This window comes from Cryphonectria parasitica (assembly GCF_011745365.1).
Source record: "Cryphonectria parasitica EP155 unplaced genomic scaffold M406scaffold_4, whole genome shotgun sequence".
Lineage (NCBI taxonomy): Eukaryota > Fungi > Ascomycota > Sordariomycetes > Diaporthales > Cryphonectriaceae > Cryphonectria > Cryphonectria parasitica.
The window spans coordinates 2852293-2868059 of NW_024468912.1; the positions used below are offsets into that span (position 1 = coordinate 2852293).

The 15767-nt window shown below is 54.0% G+C and overlaps 5 protein-coding genes across 5 annotated transcripts; 3 read left to right on the top strand and 2 right to left on the bottom strand.

Moving 5' to 3' along the window:
• Positions 1 to 2529: 2529 nt before the first annotated feature.
• M406DRAFT_255268 (acetolactate synthase) lies at positions 2530 to 3563 on the top strand (the record flags this gene model as incomplete). Its single annotated transcript, XM_040917019.1, has 2 exons — positions 2530 to 3323; positions 3386 to 3563. 2 exons carry the CDS (start codon positions 2530 to 2532, stop codon positions 3561 to 3563), a joined length of 972 nt encoding a protein of 323 aa, XP_040776968.1.
• A 267-nt stretch (positions 3564 to 3830) lies between these two features.
• On the bottom strand, positions 3831 to 5019 carry M406DRAFT_255864 (ornithine carbamoyltransferase; the record flags this gene model as incomplete). The annotated part of the gene is made up of 4 exons (XM_040917061.1): positions 3831 to 3874; positions 3929 to 4616; positions 4696 to 4812; positions 4864 to 5019. 4 exons carry the CDS (start codon positions 5017 to 5019, stop codon positions 3831 to 3833), a joined length of 1005 nt encoding a protein of 334 aa, XP_040776969.1.
• Positions 5020 to 6089: 1070 nt separating this feature from the next.
• M406DRAFT_97430 (uncharacterized protein) lies at positions 6090 to 8969 on the top strand (the record flags this gene model as incomplete). The annotated part of the gene is made up of 4 exons (XM_040926365.1): positions 6090 to 6251; positions 6285 to 6852; positions 7042 to 7980; positions 8101 to 8969. 4 exons carry the CDS (start codon positions 6090 to 6092, stop codon positions 8967 to 8969), a joined length of 2538 nt encoding a protein of 845 aa, XP_040776970.1.
• Positions 8970 to 11502: 2533 nt separating this feature from the next.
• M406DRAFT_227672 (DUF726-domain-containing protein) lies at positions 11503 to 13345 on the top strand (the record flags this gene model as incomplete). Its single annotated transcript, XM_040915779.1, has 4 exons — positions 11503 to 11632; positions 11821 to 12078; positions 12193 to 12753; positions 12810 to 13345. Coding segments are annotated over 4 exons (1485 nt in total), but the record flags the coding sequence as incomplete, so codon positions are not given.
• Positions 13346 to 14572: 1227 nt separating this feature from the next.
• M406DRAFT_243751 (uncharacterized protein) lies at positions 14573 to 15022 on the bottom strand (the record flags this gene model as incomplete). Its single annotated transcript, XM_040916228.1, has 1 exon — positions 14573 to 15022. A coding segment is annotated over one exon (450 nt), but the record flags the coding sequence as incomplete, so codon positions are not given.
• Positions 15023 to 15767: the final 745 nt, after the last annotated feature.

Here is a 15767-nt window from a genome sequence, read left to right on the forward strand (position 1 = left end):
GCGCCGGTCGAAGGGTCCAACTTCTGAGGTATCATTTCAAAATCGCGTACTGAGGGGTGAGCCCGTAGCTTGCTGAGCTTATCGATATACTTGTCGCGGCCCATGTTCGACATGAGAAGGGATTGGAGTGTGCCTCGGGGCACCGTCGAGTCCTTGGTCGAAAACTCGTAAACCACACCCAGAAGCATGGCGGAGAGACCCTGCACTATTGTCTCGCTAGAGGTATTCTTCACGACTGTCTGAATGAGCCGTTGGACATTGCTGCCCTCTTCTAGAAGATCGTTCACTCCGTCCAGATCCTCGAACAGCCAGCAGAGCAGGAGCATCAGGTATCCAATTGTGACGCGCTCGTCCTCGCTTCGGGAAAGACTAGCAACCAGGTGCGATGTGATGGTCTGGATGCTCGTAACGACCTCTTCGCCTTCGGCCTCGTTCCCTTCAGTCACCTGTCTGGCCAGTTCCTTGGTGGCAGAGTTTTCAAAGGTGAGATGCAACATGATGCAGGCCGCGAACCAATACCTATAAGGATCAACATTGCTGTCCTCAGTTGGCGAACGAAGCAAAGTCGTCAGCACATTTGCAGATTCGATTGTCCCCGATTTGTGACCATCGATGGCTCGGCGGAGGAAATGCTCGCGGATGCCATCATGGTTGAAGAAGTAGGCTTTCAGACATTCGCATGCCGCCATCCTCATGTCGAAAGCCTGCAAGATGCGCACGCATAGTGCCAGATCCAACAGTCCGTCGATAACGTACACCTTCGGGATACCATTTGCTTGCGGGCCATTGCCATTCGGCGTCGGAGGGCTCTCAAGTGGAGACGGCACTTGCAGCTGTGCAAAGTTCTCTTGGAGTGTTGTATGGCCTCTTATAATATCGGCGCAGGTCACAAGAGCCTGTGGAACAGAACAATATTGAGCTTATGCACGCGCATACACACATACACAAGACAAGGGCGTCACATACCTCGGCCTTGATGGGAATCTCTGCGGAATGGCTAAACGCAAGTTGAAGAGCGTGGTACAGGAGATTATGTTGCCAAAATGCGCCTTGGTTCTGTGTAGTTCCGACAGCACCGCGTACGAGAAACATCCGTATGACTGCGAGCAGCGCATAAACGTTCCTGTTACGTTGCGCCTGCGCCCAAGGTGCCACCGCTTCCCCGTCCTCCGGGACCTGGTATGCGCTTTGCAAGAGTTGCGACAGCTGCGGGACGCATCCTGTCTCGCGGAACTGGCTCTGGTTGGAGCTGTTCAGCCTGAGGAGATTTGCCATCAGGATGAGGCAGTCTTCCACAGCCTGTCCGCCCTCCAGCAAAGACCCCTCTGCTGAGATGATGGCAAAGATCTTTTTAAAGGCATCTTCAAAGGCGACAAGCTTTTGTATGTCCGTCGACGAGGGCGTGAGGTATATGAGGAGACTTATGGCCTCGTTTCGCACGGCCTCTCGTCGGTCGTCCAGAATAGCCACCAGTCTCGATATTCCAAGTGGTGCGGTGAAGACACATTCCTCGGTACGTTCTGTTCGGGCAGACAAGATCGCGGACAGGAGCTGGAGGGAGTAGAGTCGAGAGTAGAAATCGGTGGTTTCGAGGAAGTCAAGTAGTAATGTTATATTCTCCTGCCTCTGGGTGAACTCGTCTGCAAGCCACAACACTATCTCGTCTGACGCCTCAGGGCTGTCCTGGTTCGGGTTGAAGAGCATGAGCAGGGTTTCGAGGACCACCTTGACAGTGTCGACGTCGTCTCCATCCTTGCTCAGACTTCCGATCAGGCTTCTGAGCGCGCCAGAGGCGACAGAAGCCGGGTAATCTTTTGCGAAGCTGCGCAGACCCTGAATGGCAGCTCGACGGTCCTCAAGGAGAGTCGACGAACTCAGACGGCCGCTGAGAACAGAGATGGTTTCGCCGACCGACTGCTTGGCCGGCGCAGTCGCGATCGAGAACATGATGGTCGAGCTCGACGGTGGTAGATCTTGCTTTCCATGGGGTTATGAGTCCATATTGAGAGGAAGATTGACATGGGCGGCAGAGTATAAAACCTCGGCGCGAGAGATGCTTGAGACTGACGAGAAAACGCAGGCCAAAAAGATTCCCAAGATTTCCCCAGTTGATTGACAGCTGTTACCTCAAAACATCCCATCCCACCTTACAGCGAGGGTACTAAGCTGACAGGGATTCAGCAGTGGGTTCTCGCACTAAAAACAGCGGGATGTGTGTCACTGTAGGGAACTGCACAGTACGCAATCTTTGGTACTGAGTTGGGCAATCTGGGGAAAGGTAAGGCAAGGGTTCTCGCCGACGTCGGCTAGCTGGCCGCAAACTACTACTCGAGACTTTATCTTCGACTGCCCCAGAAAAAGCCACCAGTGACCAACCTCAGGAGTTTTGACTCAGACTTATCACGGCTTTCCAATCTTTGGTACAGGCGGCTCAGACACCTACGCCGACCCAATTCGTCTGAAGGAAGTCATAAGTCAATTCTTCTCAGGGAACAAACCTTCCGACTGTTCTCCGGGTTGATTGACAAGATGGCCTCCCGAAGCATTCTGCTACGCTCGTCGCCATGGCGAGCAGCAGCTCTCAACAGTTTCAAGCCGGCGGCGACCTCGTCCTTCCTGCCCACCGTTACTGCCCGCGCCAGCAGCTCCTCGACCTCTGCGATTGCCTACAAGGCCCTCCGCCGGCGCCAGGCGCCTCTCCCGACGAGCGACGCCCCGCCGACATGGTCTGCCCAGGCTGCTGTGTCCAACATCCTCTACGAGACACCTGTGCCCTCCATGGACCCACCGAAGCGCCATATCCTCAATTGTCTGGTGCAGAACGAGCCTGGCGTGCTGTCGCGCGTGTCGGGTATCCTGGCCGCCAGGGGCTTCAACATCGACTCCCTCGTCGTCTGCTCCACCGAGGTCGCAGATCTTTCGCGCATGACCATTGTCCTCACCGGTCAGGACGGCGTTGTCGAGCAGGCTAGACGCCAGCTGGAAGATCTGGTCCCCGTGTGGGCCGTGTTGGATTACACTTCTGCTGCACTTGTCCAGCGCGAGCTGCTGCTGGCCAAGATCAACATCCTGGGTCCCGAGTACTTCCAGGAACTTTGGGCGCACCACCGTGAGATCACCGCCGAGGGCGCGGCCGAGGAGAGCGAGGCCTCGGATCGCACGCCGACACTGAGCGAGACGGCTGAGGACTACCACCCGAGCCGTCTGGCACCGAGTGAAGCTCTGCGTCTGAAGCATGAGCATCTGAGGAGTATCACATACTTCACGCATCAGTTTGGCGGCAAAGTGCTCGATATCAGCAACAGCAGCTGTATTGTCGAGATGTAAGTCTCGAGCCCCCTGAAGTCACTTGTCTTAGAGCTTGTGCTGATGTGTAAAACTATAGTTCTGCGAAGCCGACCCGTATCGAGTCATTCCTGAAGCTCATCACGCCCTTTGGTATCCTCGAGTCCGCCCGCACTGGTCTGATGGCCCTGCCTCGGTCCCCGTTGTCAGGTCCGCAAGACGATGCTGCGAAGGAGGCCGATGAGGTTGTCGATGCTAGCCAGCTGCCTCCTGGTTAAAGCTCATACACCATTCTCACGAAAGACCAAAAGAGGCAAGGACAAAGAAAGAAGAAAGGAAGAGAAAAAGGAAAAATTCACGTTGCGAAAAACTGGATTGGGCGGGGGCAGCTATAGTTCAGGCTCACAAGCCACCGATCAAATGGTATATCTGAATCAAATTATCGATTGTTCCCTTGCTTTTACCTACTTTTTGGGCGCTTGACTCCATTTTCTGAAACTCAAATTATTAACCCCAAAGCTGGGTTGTGTCCACCAAAGACTTCATCACACAATCTTGCCCTTGTTGACCACAAAAGCCTCAAGCGCAGCTGTCCAGAATTAGCATTCGATACGTAACACAGAAAGAATAGACATGAACTCACAAACAGCAGCCCACAGCCGGTTTTGCGCCTCTGGGAACACCAGAGACCGATCACTGTAGAACACTTCATCATGCACCTCCTCAGGATGGCGAGGCAAGCAATGCATAAACTTCCAGCCATCCTTGGCACCACCCCTCTTTGCCATCTCATTGGTGATTTGGAAGCCCTCAAAGGCCTTCAGCCGCTTCTTCGCCTCCTCCTCCTGGCCCATAGACACCCATGTATCCGTCACCAGGATATCCGCGCCCTTGACTGCCTCTTCGGGCACAGTTGTCTCCTCCAGCTTTCCGGGACTGCTCACGCCTTGGGCAGCAGACAGAATGTGCCTCTTCATTGCGTCCGGGATACCATAGCCCTGGGGTGAGGCGACAGAGATGTCAATGCCGAGCTTGATGCACGCAGATGCGAGATCGAAGAGAACATTGTTGGAGTCGCCCACCCAGGCGACCTTGAGACCTTCCAGACCGAGACTTGCAGGGTTGGAAGTGGACGAAGGAAACGCCTCGTGGATGGTGAGGAAGTCTGCGATGGTCTGCAGCGGGTGAAAGTCATCACTTAGGGCGTTGATGACGGGCACGCTGGAGTGTTCTGCGAGACCCGTGATGTCGGAATGCTTGCCGACACGGGCGACCATGCAAGAGACCATGGAGGAGATGACAACTGAGGTGTCGAGGAGTGACTCGTTGACCTATAACGTATGGATTTAGACACTGTGCTCCCATCCGACCAACTAACTGCCCGCTGCACAAGCAGAAAAGGCGACTTACCCCGAGCTGGATGTCGTCCTTGCCCAGAAACATAGGGTGTCCACCCAAGAGAGCAACCGCGCCTTCAGTTGACACACGCGTGCGCGTGCTTCGCTTGCTGAACATCATGGCCACGGTCTTGCCGGTCAAAGCCGCGCCCAGTACGCCCAGCTTGTCGTCCTTGGCAACCTCTGCCTTACTGGCGGCGCCGTTGCGGACCAGCTTGGTGAACTCGGCTGGGGTGAGGTCGTTGATGCTCATGAGATGCCGGACGTTGGGACCAGCTGTGGAATGTAACCTGGCCGACCGCTTGGCGGTGGCTGCTATCGAGGTTGCGCGAAACATGATTGAGGTCTTGGAGTGTTGTGGCTTGAGAATGTGTAGGTGCTGGGTCCCAATTGACCGCTCAATGGATGACTGCCAACTTCTTGGAAACTTGACGCAGAGCTTGTGAAGACAGGGAGGTTATGATAAGAGGCAGAAAGATGAGTGATCGAGCACGAACAATTATGGGTTGCCCTAAAAATTACAACCTGTACAAGGCGATTATATAGGGTTGGCCTTTTACATTCACCTGGAAAACTTGAGGGAGTTGGGTTAAATCCAGGTATAAAGAGTCATAATTTCTCCCCTTCTATTGTATGACTGATTTACAGTACTACGTCTAAATTTTGGAGGGTTCATTCCATGAATCGCAACTCTGAGATTGTATTTCTGTGCTCATTTTCGCATCAACAATGTTCGGATTCAGCCCTGGCCTATGTGCGCCCTATCAAGCTGCATGCTACCTGAGCCAACCTCTTAGCTGTACTTAGACCCTGCTGACCAAACCATGCTTTTACAGTGGTGATATTTTTTGGAGGTGTGGTGCGGCGGACGCCGATACAGGAGGAGGCTTGTTCTGGTTCCTGAGAATCATCGGTATCCTTGTGGTTTTGGGTGTGGAGCCACAGTGAGACACCATCCAATTGGGTAAGGCCCTGGTCACAGTAGGCTAACCTGGCTGGGGCTCTGCCACGCCTGCGTCACTGGGTGGGCTACCACCTGAGCCCACCCTCTCCACAATCTACCTGGACAAGTCAGCCAGGGCGTCAGCGTGTCAAGGCAGGGCTGACTATACTCTCTTCCTCCCCAAACACTCTCCAACCTCCTAACGTTTCCCTTCCCAATACCAGCTTCATCTTTAGTATCGCCCTTAAGATCGCAGCTTATTGTTCTTCTGTTCTTCAATTTCAATTTCCTGGGCAATTTTCTCTTCATTCTAATACAAACTCGGCACAGTCTATTCAACCCTCCATTGAGAACAGGACGGCCGGCACCCGTCATGTCATAGACCCCAGTATCCACTCTCTCGATTCCACTTCGATCCGTGTCCGACACGGGGATCAGCCGGCACTTCAAAGAAGAACATCAGGATGTCGGACCCAGAGAGATCTCCCCTGCTGGGAGTAGAGGATGGCGAGCGTGACCGCCGGGTAGAGCCTGGCAACGAGTCGACACCACTACTTTCGAGCAGTGACACCCTGGGTTACGATGGCATTGACCATGGGCAACAGGACCGTGGCGACGGCGCGTCTGTTTCGTCACATCGTAGTAACAGATTCATCAAGAAGGCACCAAGACGGAGATGGCCCTCCATCATAGCTATGATCCTTCTCGGCATACTCTCCATCGCAATCATCGTCGTCGCATTCGTCGTACCTGCAGCGATCGAGGAGTACGCCAAAGAGGCTGCCGTCCTCGAGCCGACCAACCTCTCCCTCGAGTCGATCACCACGGATGGCGTGCGCGCTCGCATACAAGCAAATTTTAGGCTGGATGGGTCTAAGGTCAAGAGCGACCACGTAAGAAGAGTTGGAAGCGTTGCGACTTGGTTCGTCCGGGAGTTGGGAACTGAGGCGACGAGCGTTAATGTCTACCTGCCCGAGTATGACAACATCATGCTTGGCAGTGCCAACATACCGCCCATCAACCTCAAGATCAACGGCCAGAACACTGCGATCGACATGGTGGCCGATCTCGTCCCGGGTCAGGCAGAGGGCATTCGCACGCTTGCGAACGAGTGGCTGGAGGGCAGGATGAACAGGGTTCGGTTCCTGGGCAAGGCCGACATCCAACTCAAGACGGGCATCATCCCTCTCGGCACGCACACCGTGTCCGAGTCTCTGACATTTGAAGGTCAATCTCTCTACAAGTCTTTCGCGTCTCTGTATTTTGGCCAGAAGGCAATTTTCTGAATCATCAAATCATTACACTGTTACATGTATCCCGTATCTCCGTCCCCTTGCATTGTCTGTTCCGTCCGTGAACCGCTGGCTGATGCGTTTTGTGTAGCGAACAAATTGCCTGGTGGCGGTGGTGGTGGAGGCGGAGGTCTCCCTCCGTACAACATCACTAAGGTGTTCTTCCGAGACATCGACAATCACACCGTGGGAGCCGAGGTATCCATCAACGCGTTCAACAAATGGCCTGTCGAGTTGGACATACCACCGCTAGCGTTTGAGATTCTTGTGCCAAACTGTGGCCTGCACGACCCCTATATCCTAGTTGCGGAGGCCTTGACGGATCCTGTGGATATCAGGCCTCGGTCACGCGTCGTCGCAAACGTCCACGGGGTGGTTAGGGAACTTCCAGACTCGCTGACGCGGGTGTGCCCCGACTCTGAAAACACTCCCTTGGATCGTATTCTCAAGCAATACCTCGGAGGCCAGACACCCAATGTCTTTGTGCGGGGAAAGAGTCACCCAGCAGTGGGCACACCGGAATGGCTCAACGAGATTATGTCTCAGGTCGTGGTGCCTGTGCCGTTTCCTGGGCGCAGCTTTGATAACCTGATACGAAAATTCTCCCTCACGGACACGCACTTCAGCCTCCCGGATCCCTTGGCCGAGCCGGACGACCCTGGTGCGAGCCCAAAGGTGTCGGGAACCATTCAGGTCCTGGCCGGTCTGCCTAAGGAGATGAACTTTGGTATCAATGTGACACATATCCGTGCGGCAGCCGATGTGTTCTTCCAAGATCAGAAGCTTGGCGTTCTTGATGTGCGCAAGTGGCAGCCAGCAAATTCAACCAGGATCGAGTCCGGCAGCGACGGCGGTCCAGAGCTCGAGATCCAATCGCGTATCGACAATGCTCCATTGAATGTCACAGACGGAGACGTATTGACAGATGTCATCCAGCGTCTCATCTTCCAAGGCAAGACGATTCAGCTGGATATCAAGGCCTCAGTGGACGTCCAGGTCGAGACTGTCCTGGGAGACCTAGTTCTCAAGGATATCCCCGCCGAGGGGAGAATACCAGTAAAACGTCCGTCTTCTCTTTGGTGATGTTAGTATCCTCGAACAGCTATGCGGCCTCTCAGGGCCCAGCGGTTTTCCTTTCCCGAGGTATTTTGACGGGGGCCATGTTCTGATGTCTTCCGAACAGTTATACGCAAGGGAGGACCCTCAAATGGCAATCCCTTCGACCAACTCGCTCCCAGAGTTGGGAACATCAAGATCCTGGAGACTACACCTGAATCGCTACGACTAGAAGCATTGGTTAACGTTACGAACCCGACATCCTATACCGCGAGCATCCCCTACGTGACTGCTCACATTCTTTGCAACGGATCAGTCATTGGCGAGATTACAGCCGAAAACCTGGATATCCAGACAGGTCACAACCCGTTCCTTGTTGCCCAGGCAAGGTGGCAGCCATCCATGGGTGGTGAGAGCGGGAAGGTCATCGCGAGGGAATTGCTATCTCAGTATCTTTCGGGTTTCAACACAACTCTGTCTGTCCGCGCCCACCGTAACAGCATCCCTGGCCAACCCCTCATCGGCGAAGCCCTGTCACATTTCAACATCACCATCCCTACACCTCATCTCGCCCTGCCTGGTGACGACGACGACGACAATGATGATCCGGACGCCAAGCCAGATCGCAGAACCCACTTTATCCGTGAGGCGACCTTCCACCTACTTTCATCCTCTGCACAGTTCACTCTTGCTTCTCCCTTGCGCTACAACACCATATATCTTGAACATATCAATGCAACAGCCTACTACAATCATACCGAACCGGTAGGCAGAATCATCCACGACCTGCCGTTCGCAGCAAAACCTGGTCTGTCGCAGACTCCCAAACTTCCCGTCGATTGGTCCGTTGGCAGCATTGGGCGAGATAAAGTCCGCAAGGCGCTGGGCGGCGAACTGAAGCTCGATGCCGTGGCAACGGTGGGTGTGAGGATCGGCGAATGGAGGGAGAGGGTTTGGTTTATCGGGAGGGGTATCGGGGCACACATCAGGCTGTAGAGAAACCCACTGGTGGGTGTTGTGCATAGTTGGAGATTAACAATTGAAGAAACATACATAAGATTGGTCGGAGGGATTACAGTCTGGTTATGGCAAGGCGTACCTGGGGTTTTGGTTTTGGGCGTTTGATCAAGGAGGGTTTGACGAGAATAGCGACCTGTACACGAGACTGTCCTTCTTTCTTTCTTTGCAATACAAGCTGGGTTGCAGCATGTCACTCTGGCTGAGTGTTCAAGTGGCTTGATGGCTTGGTGGTGAGTTAGACGAAGGTCTGTTACCTACTAAGTACTTGACTTAGGTAGATAATGTGTTTCTGTGGATCTACCCCCATTGTGTAACGACCCGAAGCAACTCTGTGCAACCTCTCAAAAGACCGGAGCCACGGGAGCCTGTAGCTTGACAGCAACCAGCTTCCCTGTTCCTCGGAAAAGGAATCTTGACTTGCAACAAGGGGCCTTCAAAGAGTAGGAGAAGGGTGGGAAAGGGAGATTGCAGTCTGGTATGGAAAGATCGCGGCCCCCTGCACCTCGTCAATGTAGTATCAGCCCTACAAGGCACTGCACGCAGATCATGGATCATCGATGGGCTGCCAGATCCTGTGGGGGATGCATTAGTTCAGATTTGAAAGGTGAACTGTGTGGGTCAGGGGTGTTGACGTCCAATAAAGGCACAAGGAGGCTCATCAGGAGAGATATTGAATTGCTGAGATGAGAGTGTGGTAGTTTTATGTGTGCTGTGCATCGGAGGCTTTGTGTAGTTGGCAAATGGCATACATGGGCTTGTGTTAAGGACCTGTTCCAAGGGAAAGGCTGCCTCGCGGCCACACAGCTGATTCCCATCACATCTACCAGCCATACCATGGTTTTCCTTAAATTGTATTGAGCCAAAAAATTATTTGTCCTCTTGTAGCCAGCACCATCTCATAGAGGAACTCTCTCCCCTCCACGGGAACTAAGAGTCGTATTTACAAAGCAAAACCACCCGAGCTGGTTTGTGTCAAGGCAGGGTTAGGAGTGATATGTTCTCAATTTTGGAATAAAGCAGGCCTCGAGTCATACAAGTACCACTGACAGCCCTTAAACGATTTACAAAGCAGTATCACCGCATGTGCTGCATGTGACACTCCCTGTACCTGGGCATTTGAGAGCTGATCTTGCCTTAGGCCCTTAGCCACCTTGATAGAGAAACAATGACACTGCAGCAACATGTCTCAGGCTGTGTGCTGGCATTATGTTCCCAAACTTGGTCCTCCCATCAAGCTGGTAAGGAAGCTGCTTGGCAGGGCTGGGATGCTGGACGAGGTTGGGTGCATGAGCTGCAGGTCGACTGCCGGCAGCTTTTGTGTGACCCGAAAGGTGTGAAGAGGTTGTTCCAACGGGTTCACTGCGAAACCTTTGCAACGGGTACTGACACGAATAAATGTTGATTGTGATGACAAGGTCATATCAATGGCAAACAAACCTCTGGCAGAAGGTGGCGAAGTGGTGATTCACTTGCTGTGAATACGCTGGGAGCGCATATTCGAGTGTGGGCTTCTGTTGACTGAGTAGGAGGCCTAACTTGCAACCTGCTGCAAACGAGTTGTTGACAACACAACACTATCATTGCTGCTGGACATCACACAGAACGCGACTTGAGCTTGTAGCCCAACTCCAGCTCAAGCCTCTGTTGATGAGCCACACACAAAAGACAGCAGCGACGGCAGCAGCAGAAGCAGCAGACAGGCAAGACGAGGGGCCATCAACACTTGGCTTCATTCGCACCATCCTACTTATTGCATCCACTCCTTCCTCAATTGACCATCTTCATCTTGCTGAAACGTCCAGGGAAGGCACGAACAGTACAGTCAACGCCAATAACATTGTGTCCCCCTAGCCAGGCTGCAAACATGGCCGACCCAACTTCTCCCAAAGGCCCCAAGGGCATGGGAGGACCTGAGCAACCTGAACCTCCTGTTGCAGACCGCACTACTACCACCAAAGATCACAACAGCCACAATAGCACCACCACCGCTGAGCAAACAAACTTTGAGCTGGACTCTAGCTGTTACGAGGGCTCTGAAGCTGGGACAGACGCCAACTCAACAACCAAAAACCAACCTGGTACTGAGGCTGAAGGTGATGGTGATGAGGAGATGCCAAAGCCACGCCCCCAGCCCATCAAGAGGGAGGTTGACATCAGCCTCATCCTCACCCTACCCGAGCGCATTGAATTCTCCAAGCTAAACGATGGCATCATGGCTAGGATTGAGGAACACCTCAGCAAGCCCTTCAGGTTCCTGGACCACCCCATCGCCCAGGTGAACCGTGTCAAGATCTGGGACTATGCCCCCGTTGTTGCTGCACAGATGGCCAAGCAGGTTGCTGACACTGGCAAACCCACTCCCACCATCAATGCCAACTCCAAAGACGGTAACCACAAGAAGCCCTCATCCTCCTCCCAGGAGCAAGGCGATGACCAGGAGGCCAAGCCTCGCTTCATCCCCAAGATTGACGCCAAGAGCGTCAACCCTGAAGCCTCCTCCATGAGCGTCTTGAAGGAAGAGGCTACACAATACTTCAACAAATGGAGGAATACCTTCAATAAGCGCCTTAATGATCTGATTGTCCCTGGCCAGCCTGCTGCCTATGCTGGACCTTCCCGTCAAGGCCAGGGAGGTCCTCGTGGAGGAGGAGCTGCAGCCGCTTCTGCCGGTAGAAACAAACAGCAAGGTGAGAAGGTTCCATACCAGCGTTCCCAATCCTGTGGCCTAACCCCCCCCCCCCCCTTTCCCCCCGGCCTTTTTCTCCTTCAAGACCAACATTCTCTCTTCCCCCAAGTGCTAACATAGCCGCAGGAGACAAGGACAAAGGTATCGCCTACCCGGTTGACATGAACATGATTCGCCGTTTCCAGCCCGTCGAGACGACTCTGCACAGCTTGACGGTCGACAAGAGACGTCTGCTCACCCACGCCATCATTCTCATGACTCTTTCCACCGAGCATTACATCTCGTACTCTCGCCTGTATTTGTTATACCTCGCGTCATCCCTTCACATCCCCGCGTGGGTGCTCATCGAGGAGGAGAACCGCGTCGCTGGCGGCCTTGGCAAGATTTACAAGACCTTGTGTGAGGAGGCCGCCGCGCGGGAGCTCGAGGAGAAGAAACAGGCCGAAGAGCTCCAGAAGAAGGCCGAGAACGAGAAGACCGAAGAAGTGGCTCAGGACGCCCACAAGGCTCAAGGGGCTCAGCAGGCCCAGGAAGCCAGACCATCCAAAGAGCACAAGAAGAAGTGGCGCCCCTCTATCAACCCGGTCCAGGTCGGAAAGACCCTGCTCGCTGCCGGGCTTGGCATGATTGAGGCAGCCCAGGGCATGCCTACCCTCAGCCTTCCTCCTACGCCTGTTGCCCACTTGATGGGTCCTCTTGGCGACTGTGAGACGGCTGTCGGTATGTTCTTTGGCGTCAACCCAAACCGTACACGCGTCTTGACCTTTGAGAGCCTGACCTCGGTCGTCCAAGATGGGGCCATCATCCCGTTACACTCGGCCGACATGTCTAAGCTTGTAGACCCCAAAGCTATCGCACCAGAGGACCGCCGTATGCGGCTTGTCTTCTGTGTCAGCGGTTTTTTGATGGACAAGGACGACATAACCACCCCCTGGAAGTGCCTCGGGCATCACAATGAGGTCCTGGCGATCAGCTGGGAGGTCGATGTCCTGGAAAAAGTTGGAGCTGCCCTCGATACTCTTCTCAAGAGTAAGGCCTGGCCTGTGTCGGTGGAGGCGATGGGCGGAAAACCTGGTGAGTCTAAGCAGTAGGTCCGAGTAATCATGAGAATCGAAGCTGACCGCGTCTAGCCATGACCATGCTGCGCCAGCAGACCTGGCCAGGTGCTCTGATGAGAGTCAGCAAGATAGTCGACAATGCCTGGGTCATGGCACTTACGAAGTGTTCGAAGCTTCAGCAGATCCTCTCGGACGCCATGATAGGACACATTCACGGCGAACGAGGAGTCACCTTGATTGGATATGGGCTCGGTGCTCGTGCCATCTATCTGTGCCTGTCGCATCTGATGGAACGCAGGCTCTACGGTATGGTCGATAGTGTTGTCCTCATGGGAGCGCCCATTGCGGGAGATGCCGGTACCTGGAGTGCTCTGAAGGCCGTTGTCTCTGGTCGTCTTGTCAACGTGTACTCGCCTACCGACTATATGCTCGCCTTTGCATCTCGGCAGACCGCTTATCACTTTGGCGTCGCCGGCCTGCAGCAGATCCAAGGTGTCGGGGGTGTTGAGAACCACGACGTGAGCGACATCCTCGGAGCTCACGTGCACTATACCTCTTTGGTTCCGACTATCCTCAGACGTATCGGCTGGGATGACCTCAAGGATGATTTGAAGGCTCCTCCTCCGCAACCCAAGCTCCCCGTTGCTGTGCAGCAGAAGGTGCCTGCAGCACCAGCCAAGGGTGTTAGTCCAGGGCCGAACCAAGGCCAGGCCAGGGCCGGGCCGATCGAAAAGAAGGAGAACACGCTGCCACGACGTGGTGGCAGGAACTCTCGCGGTGGCGGTCGGGGTGGCCGCGACAACAATACTGACAAGCGCCTGGCCGACCAGATGGGCAAGATGTCGATGTAGGGCCGACATTGCAGATACCCCATTTATGGCGGAGACAGCATATCGACAACCCACAACGACACGGATAGACATCCACAGCGTGGTGGCAGATACTCTCGTGGAGTCGGTCGCGGCAACTTCAGCCAGAACTTGGGAACTCGCACCACTGGTGAGGTGACGTGGACGAACTCGAATCGGAACCAGCATCACAAAACCCCGCACACTGGCAGCCAATTTGGAACGACGTCCACAGATGCACGACGACAAAACACGCCATGATTCCTTTCCCCGTTTTCCCCTGTATATTTTACATCAGTACATCATCATTAAGAAGAGGTTCAGGCGACTTGACATTTTGATAGGTTGCATCCCCCATTCTTACATCCAGAGTAGTCTATTCTACCCTCAGGGCCATCCAACAACATGGCTTAGACGGCATCAGCACGGAATTAAGATGCTCGATTGACTCCGTCATAAGGAAGATAGGAGGGTACAGGTGGAATACGGTCCAGAGTGAGCTCCAGGCCAAGGAGTTGTGAAAGAAAGAGAGACAAAGGGTGGCTCATTCTTAAGAGACAAAAGAGAGCATGAACTGACAGCCTCTCATAGGTTAATCAGAGAAGATTGAATTATATGCATATTCTCGGAGCCAATGTATGGGGACTTGAATATGTTGTGAATTTCGAGCTTGATCCCTGCTTGACTGATGTGAGCATCCAAATCCCTCCATGGTCCATGCCACCAAAAGAACAGGGAAGCAAGATTTGAATCGCAAAAGAAAGAACAATACAATAGCAAAAAGGGGTATCGCAGTAGAACGAAGATGAAGTCCCCTTTGACGAAGAGCATACTCTATGGGTTATATCATCTGCCTGTAGTGCCTGGGCGGCCCTGAGCCTTGGTGTTTGCAAGAAGCTCGGGGGGTTCCGCCTGTTCTCAAGATCTCGTGTTGCCGACTCACTCATCTCAAGACCATGGCGCCTCTCACTCACCCCCTTTGGCCATTCCTTTGTCGACAAGGTAATAACCCCGCTCGCGCCTCCGTCTCGTGGCAGCCTCGACCAAGATCTCCTCGTCGCTCTGCACCTTTTCGGCCTCCCGATCGCGTCTTGGTCGTCGACGATGGCCCACCACATTCTCGCGGCCTAGGACCTCGCGTAGACTGTCGAGGGTCACTGTGGCTTCCGAGATCCCGGCCGAGGTCTCGTCCCGGATGGAGCGGAGGGGTGCGATGCCTGTGGTGTCGACGGACTGGACATCTCGCACGAAGTGGAGCTGGGTGTGCAGGGTCTGGAGCATGGAGGACTCTTCCTGAGGGCTGGAGGGGGGCGGGAGAGAGGAGAGGCGGAGGAGGTGGTGCAGGGTTTGAGGGGTGATGGGTCCTTCTTGCGGGGAGGGCTGCTGGGTTGGCAGGAGGGATGCGACGGACCAGGTGGGACGGTCAAAGACTGTTTGAAAATCTGGTTGTGACGAAGTGCTTTTGGGGGTGGTCTCTACTGGTGGAGGCTTGACAGGAGTCGATGATGAGCCGGATGAGTGAGATATGCAGCGGCTGCAGATGTAGTAGGTTGGTGCATCCGGCCGGAAAGGGATGATTCGTGTGCTTTGACGGCGTGAACGGTGCACACCACGGGTTATGAGCGCGCGAGCTGAAGACATTTGGTCGGAATGAAGCTTCTTTCTTGCTGGAGATGAATGTCACCTTGTCCTCTCATAGGAAAAAAGGCGGGGAGGTTGCTGATGAGAATTTCGAAATGCTTTTAGTTACTTTAAAACTTTTGGGGTTTCCCTTAAAAAAGAAAAAGATCCTCTTCACCTCAATTGAATCAGGGTACGGAATATACAGGTGATGTGAGATGTTGGTCGCAGTCCAGCCGTGCGAATGGATTGACGTTGAAGGGACCGCGGCCGATTGGCTCGAGCCAGCCCGCATGCTAGCGCTTCGAGGGGCTCGCTCAGCATGTACTGAGTACCCCCGGCCAGGGATAATCTCTCTGCGATTTCAAGGTAACTGTACTTCAAGGCGGAGCCGGCTGCCACAAAGCCGCGGCGTCATAGCATCAGAGCATCAGCCGCAGGTCCTCAACTGCAACTCTGGCTGCTGAAGATCGGAAACGACCGTTCACCTCACGTTTCAAGTTACCACTTCACCAGCATCAGTGCTTGTTGTCGTCTTTCTCTAGCACCTCCTAGATCAAAG